The following is a 7,186-nucleotide window of genomic DNA, read 5'->3' as shown; positions in this document are numbered from 1 at the left end:
TTATTGGATACAGTGAAGGCTGAATGGGGCCTTGGGTGCTTCTGGTCTTCAACCAGGGGGGAGCAGACTCCAGAAGGGGTTTCCAGGGTTCAGGACAGGAGAACACACTTGGCCTCCGGCCAGCCAGCCCTTCAAGGTGTTGCTGTGGTTTCCTAAGGTCTGAGAAGTCCTGGTAGGGAGGGTGGGGTTAGGAGAGGGTGTTCCATAGGGTCTCCGCTGCTCTGGAATTAAGGTGGTAACTTTTGGAGACTAGATTCTGGAGACGCCAACCTCTTTGGGGCTGTAGACAATCTGGGCCTTAGGGAGGCAGTGACCCATCTTGGTGCCTGAGCTGGAGGCACGGAACATTGGCTGGATTTTAGTGATTGGAGGCCTGCAGATTTGAGGGGCCCGGCCTGGGAGAGTGTGTCCATAACTTGAGCTTCTGGGGTCTGGGTTGTAGGCGGTTGCCTCAGGACAACCTCTCTTTGAGGACTTGCTTCCTGCCGTTTTTTTGGTGGTAGCAAATGCAAGGCTTTGGCCTGGCCCCGAGACAAGTGGAGGCCGAAGCCAATACCTATGCGGAGAGGCCCAGACTCCTGGCCCTGAGCACAGGGCAGTAGTTGAGGGAAGGCAAGAAGCCTTGTCCCCATCTTGTACTTGGGGGTGGGGCAAGACCGGGTGCGGGGCTGGAGGCACTGTAGACAAATGGGATACTCCACGACTGGGGCCTGACCGGGTGTGGATGTGCCGAGCAACATGTGCCGCAGAAGCAGTAGCTGGAGATCTGTTGCAATTCTGCGGCGCCCCACACGGACGGCTAGGGCTTGGGCGAGGGCCATTGGGTCCTTGAACTCTGCAGGGTCCACCTTGCTTGCCTTGCATCCCCCTGCCACCCCAAGGGACCTGGTGTTTTTGGATTGAGGACACTGCCATGTTTGTTTGTTACTGGAAATCCCTCCAGAAGGGGGGCTGGGGCTGGGGGACGTGGCTGTGGAACTATGGATGCCCTGGAGGTGGGGAGGAGACTGGCAAGAGTGAGGAGAGGAATTTTGTACCTGGGAAAGAGAAGAGTGATGGGAAAGAGGAGGGGAGGCGCCCAGCTGGTAGTTGAGGGGAGGGGATGAGTGTCGTGAAGGAAGACAAGGGTAGTTCTGGTGAAAGAAAGTGGGGGAACTCGGGATGGAGGAAAAGAATGGGAGGGGAACACAGTCAGAATTTGAGTCAGAAGAGTAGAAGTGAGGCCCAGGAGAGTGGGGCTGTGGCGGAGAAGAGAAGGAAAAATAGGCTGGCCTGTGAGATGGCAAAGGTAGGTGGGGAGGAGGGAGGGACTGATGGGGGGAGAGAGATGCTAAGTTGGATGGAGGGGAGTCAGCAAACTGTGAGAGGACCTGAGGGGGACACCCTGGGGGTACTGTGTTCTGTAGCTTCGCCTGGTCCTTGTTTTGAGGCAACATTGCCTTGAATCCAGGAAAAAGGTGGGCGGGGCCACAAGACTAATTAGAGACCTTCCTAGTTGGTGACTGCCTTCTGCCACAGCAGTGTGGCCGCTGCCTAGTTTCACTGCAGATGTCAGCAGCAGGCCAAGGGAACACGAAGCCTCTTCTGCTTGTCTCTCGCGTGCTCAGTCCGGAGCCTGCATCTAAGCTTGGCTCTTCATTTTTTCTTAGCCATTCGCTAGAGATGTACGGAAATGGGGAATGAGAGTTGTCCCTTGGGAGCCGAGGGGCAACCCTAACTCTGTGGGTGGAACCGAGCAGACGACCCAGTCTGGAAGACCTGCAGAGAAAAAGACAGAGATCAGGATGTTGGAACGATCGGTCCACTTCTGGACTCTGCTCCAGGCACTCAGTTCCAGTGTGAACTTATCACAACCCTAGATGTGAGGTCTTCGGGTGTAGTTCAGCTGGTAGAGCCAGCGCTTGTCTAGCATGCATGAAGTCCTGGGGTTGATCTCCAAGAGCACATAAACATGGCATGCTGGCTAAAGCTTGTATCCCCAGCAGGGACACAAGGAGATCAAGACCAACCTGGGTTACAGGCATCTGTCTCAACATAACAGCAAAGACACTAGCTGTTTGTCACCTTTGAGGTCAGAAAACCTGGCGGATGCTTTAGAGAAGGGTAAAGCAGCGGAGCAGATCAGAAGGATGGAGGAAAGGATGGAGATGGGAAAGGAATGGAGATAATAGGCAGTTTTACCAATGTGGATTCCTTCTGCTGTTTCCAAGACACTTCCTCAAAAAGGGAAGAGAAAGCAGAGTCACAAAACAGTCTCCTCTGCCTCCAGCCTCTGACCCCTACACAGAATCTTACCCTGAATTCCACTCCTAGTGGTGCCTCAAGGCCTCTGTCAGGCAGAGCTCTTCTGTGGTGCAGGGTTTTGTCCCTCTATCCCTGACACACAGATTTTGTAAGCATCCTGACTTCCTGGCATGCTGGCTCCCCTGGCCACTTGTCACCCTTCACAGTGGTGTCCCTCTCACTCTACCTGGCCTTGACAGAGGTGACTGTCAGACCCAGTGGCAGCAGGTAAATGGCTCCCAGAGACTGAAGCTTTGCCTAAGGGGCGGCATTGCTGCCCCCAGTGGGAGCTGAGGGGCTCATTCCCTGGAAGCTGCTTTCTCTGGTATCAAAAGCCTATGTCACAGAGGTCAGATAATGCCATCATAGATTCTGTCCCCCCTCTCCCCCCATGCTCCAGATCTCTCTCTCTCTCTCTCTCTCTCTCTCTCTCTCTCTCTCTCTCTCTCTCTTCTTTCTTTTCTCTCCTCTCCTCCTCTTCTCCACTCCTCTCCTCTTCTCCTCTCCTCTCCTCCTCCTCTCCTCCTCTCCTCTCTCTCTAAGACAGGGTTTCTTTGTGAAGCCTTGGCTATCCTAGAACTCGCTCTGTAGACCACCAGGCTGGCCTTAAACTCACAAAGATCAGTCTGTCTTTGCCTCCCAAGTGCTGGGATTAAAGGTGTAGCGGCGTAAACGAATGCAGACAGATTGTAAAAATATATATAGTTTTAATGTAGAAATACAGATTCTTGAGAAATCAGTAGAAATACAGAACACCAAACAGACTGGATCAAAGGAAAACATCCTCTCGCCATATAATAAAAAAACTTAAATTTTTGAACAGTAATGTGTTCAGACATTTTATTTATAAAAGAAAATTTTTTACCTGCAATGATCGGTTCCTGCCAGTGGTGGTCTCTGTGTTTTTGGAGCCTGTCCTAGAACTAGCTCTTGTAGACCAGGCTGGCCTCGAACTCACAGAGATCCGCCTGCCTCTGCCTCCCAAGTGCTGGGATTAAAGGCGTGCGCTACCACTGCCTGGCTGGCCTCAAACTCACAGAGATCCGCTTGCCCTTGCCTCCCAAGTGCTGGTATCAAAAGCGTGTGCCACCACTGCCTGGCCAAGTCACTTTGTATCAGACCAAATCTGCCGCTGTGGCAGCTTTTGTTGCAAAACCGCAGGTACTTGAGCTTCTGCTAATTCAGGCAGTGGGGTTCCGCTGCAAAACTTAGCCAAGGCAGGCAGAATGGGCCTGTGTGGCCGAGTACATCTCGGACTAGGCACTGGGGCCGGAGTCACGAACTGAAAAACAGCACCCGGGAGGGTGCTGTGTTAGCTAGCGGGCTACCCGCTCGAGTCGGGGGCAAAATAGCCCGACGTTGGACGCCAAAATGTAACGGTGTAAACGAATGCAGACAGATTGTAAAAAAATATATATCTATAGCTTTAATGTAGAAATAGACTTACAGAACCACCGTTCCGTGGAGACCAGGAAAGCAGAAGCGACAGCTGGGAGCACGCTTGCCAAATTTATAGGCAGACATTAGCCCGAGGCGAACACGCCCCCTAAGGGGCGGGACTTATCCCTACATTTTTTTATTAATTTATATGTTTATTAAAGATTTCTGCCTCCTCCCTGCCACCGCCTCCCATTTCCCTTCCCCCTCCCCCAATCAAGTCCCCTTCCCTCATCAGCCCAAAGAGCAGTGATGGTTCCCTGCCCTTTGGGAAGTCCAAGGACCTCCCACCTCCTTCCAGGTATATTTTTTCTTAACCCTTTACTCTGAGATGTCTGTATTGAGGTTGAGATGCGTTTCTTATATGCAGAAGAAGGATGGATTCTGTTTTCATATCCAATCTGTTAGCCTGTGCCTTTTTATAGGTGAGTTGAGTCTATTTACATTAAGGGATATTAATGACCAGTGATTGCTATTTCCTGTTAATTTAATTTTCATTGTTGGTGATGTTAATTTGTGTATTTTTTTTCTTCTTCGGGATTTGCTGTTATGAGATCATCAATTGTCTGTGTTTTTGTTGGTGTAGCCATCTTCCTTGGGTTGGAATTTTCCTTCTAGTATTTTGTGTAGGGCTGGGTTTGTGGCTAGGTATTGGTGAAATCTAGATTTGTCATGGGATATCTTGTTTTGTCCTTCTATGGTGATTGATAGTTTTGCTGGGTATAGTAGTGTGGGTTGGCATCTGTGGTCTCCTAATCATGTTTGACCATGACCTTCCGGCTTTCATTGTCTCCACTGAGAAATCAGATGTAATTCTGATAGGTCTACCTTTATATGTTACATGAACTTTTTCCTTTGCAGCTCTTAGTATTCTTTACTCTGTATGTTTAGTGTTTTGATTATTATGTGGCGAGAGGACATATTTTTGGATCCAGTCTATTAAACTTCTACTACTTTTTCTATACCTATTATTCTAAGATTTGGCCTTTTCATGGTGTCCCATATTTCATGAATATTTTGGGTTAAGCTTTTGTTAGATTTAATGTTTTCTTTAACTGATGTGTGTTAACTATTGTATCTTCAGCTTCTCTCTTCCATCTCTTGTATTCTGCTGTTTATACTTGCGTTTGTGGTTCCTGATCTTTTTCTCATGATTTCTGTTTCTATAATTCCTTTGGCTTGTGTTTTCTTTATTGTTTCTATTTCAGTTTTCAAGTTCTGGATAGTTTCTTTTATATGTTTGATTTCTTTTTCTTGGTTTTCTTTAAGTGATTTGCTGATATCTTCCAATTTTTTGTTTGTCTTTTGCTCCATTTCTTTAAGGGAATTTCTCATTTAATCTTTAAGTATTTCAAACATTTTCTTGAAGCTATTTTTTAGTTCATTATCTTCTGGTTCATCCATATTTCGTTGTTCAGGTCTTGCTGTTGTAGGGTCTTTAGGTTTTACTGGTATTGTGTTTCTCTTTGTGGTGTAGTGTGTGATCTACTCATCTTTCCCTCTAATAGGTGTGGTTGGGGCTGTCTGAGATTCTGTTTTATAATCTATTAAGTGCCAGTGAGTCCAAAGCTCAGATGGTTGTTCCTCGTGGTACAGTCAGTGTCACAGTTCTAGTTACCCTGTTTGTTACTCCTGTTCCTGGAGATAGCTCAGCGCTCCTGTGCCTGCTCTGCTCCCTTGGAGTTTGCTGTCTCAGGCCTACTTTGGCCTACATTGCTGGTTTTGATCTGTTTATGTAAATCCTGGTCTGGATCCCTTCTTACAGAAGTCCCTGGCTTGGAGTTGGACCTGTTCTGGTGGAGATCACTGACTCTGGATCTGGTTGCTGGCTCGGTCCTGATCCACCAGTGTTCTGGGACTGGGTTGGCTCCCAGGACTGGATTTGCTCCTGGCTTCTGCTCCTGGGGGAGCTTATTTCCTCAGGCCCTCTCTGTCCTAGATCAGATCTTGCTTATTGATACAAATGTAAGGTCAGTCTTGTTATATGTATATTTCTGATCTTGATTAAGGTATTGTGTTTGTGCAGCTCATTTAAAAATGTAATGTAGGGCTGGAGAGATGACTCAGCGGTTAAGAGCATTGCCTGCTCTTCCAAAGGTCCTGAGTTCAATTCCCAGCAACCACATGGTGGCTCACAACCATCTGTAATGAGGTCTGGTGCCCTCTTCTGGCCTTCAGGCATACACACAGACAGAATATTGTATACATAATAAATACATAAATATTAAAAAAATAAAAATAAAGATGTAATGTATAATTAAGAAATATAGGTGAATAGATAGTCATCTGTAATAGTCAAGATTGTAGTCATGTTAATTAGGTTTTCTAGATATATACAGATATATTTCAGTTAGTTAGGTATTCTTCAAGTCTTTCAGAGACCTTCAGAATATGGCATTTATATGTCTTAAAAATTTAGGATTTTTCATGACAGTTAGACACATCTGCTCCTGACAGCACAAGTTACTTCAACAGGAAGACGGGCATCGAAGAGGCTCCTTAGCCATTTGGGCGAGAAACTGCTCTTTCCTAGACTGATTCACTGGACATGCAGTACCCACAGAGAGATGACTGTTGAACTTGCCTAAAGGTGAGTTCCTTTAGGGTTCTTCAGGGTTCCTGCTTCATGAAAGAGTCTGTGAGACATTCTGCAGGACACAGAAGAAAGTGACTGAACTGTCTTTGAAATTTCCTGCTTCATAGAAAAGTCTGCTGGATACTATGGGCCCATAGGCTGGAGATGGATGCCCCAACGGTACAGAAGAACTTTGGGTGACTGTCCAGGTAGTGAGATGTCTCTGTTAATTCTAGAGTTTTGGAAGTTGCTTACAATGTACTTCCTGTTTACTTAGGTAATATTATATCCTTCTGAAATCTTTGGTGGAGTTGAAGAATTGATAGCTACAGTTTTCCTTAGTTATGATTAAAGATAAAGTAGATATAAATATTGTAGCTGTAGTAGTTCTTGTTTGATACCTGTTTTGTTATATCTAATTTTAGAGTGTTAAAGTTAAAGCCTTCCTTTTTTTAAAAAAAAATAAATCTTTATTTATCTATTATGTACACAGTGTTCTGTCTGCATGTATGCCTGCAGGCCAGAAGAGGGTACCAGATCTCATTACAGATGGTTGTGAGCCACCATGTCGTTGCTGGGAATTGAACTCAGGACCTCTGGAAGAACAGTCAGTGCTCTTAACCTCTGAGCCATCTCTCCAGCCCAAAGTCTTCCTTTTTATTTAAACAGAAAAAGGGAAGGTGATGTGGGAGTCCCCTCTGTGTGCTGTCATTATCATTAATGAGTAAAGAAACTGCATTGGCCTGTTGATAGGGCAGAACTTAGGTAGGCAGGGAAGACTGAACTGAATGCTGGGAGAAAGAAGGGCAGAGCCAGAGAGATGCCGTGGAGCCAGAGTCAGACATGCTGAATTTTTGCCAGTAAACCACTGCCACATGGTGATATACAGAT

General features: G+C 46.6%; 1 protein-coding gene across 1 annotated transcript; it reads right to left on the bottom strand.

The window, feature by feature from the left end:
• Window positions 1–227: 227 nt before the first annotated feature.
• Window positions 228–1,436, bottom strand: LOC142844178 (proline-rich protein 30-like). The gene has a single exon (XM_075962475.1). It carries the CDS (start codon window positions 1,434–1,436, stop codon window positions 228–230), a length of 1,209 nt encoding a protein of 402 aa, XP_075818590.1.
• Window positions 1,437–7,186: the final 5,750 nt, after the last annotated feature.

Source organism: Microtus pennsylvanicus, chromosome 2 (genome assembly GCF_037038515.1).
Source record: "Microtus pennsylvanicus isolate mMicPen1 chromosome 2, mMicPen1.hap1, whole genome shotgun sequence".
Lineage (NCBI taxonomy): Eukaryota > Metazoa > Chordata > Mammalia > Rodentia > Cricetidae > Microtus > Microtus pennsylvanicus.
Note: the sequence above shows the minus strand (reverse complement) of the source record. Positions and strands in the feature narration are given on the sequence as shown.

Bases quoted from the DNA above. Each gene is read 5' to 3' on its own strand.
- LOC142844178 (XM_075962475.1), bottom strand. From the start codon at position 1,436: ATGTTGCCTCAAAACAAGGACCAGGCGAAGCTACAGAACACAGTACCC.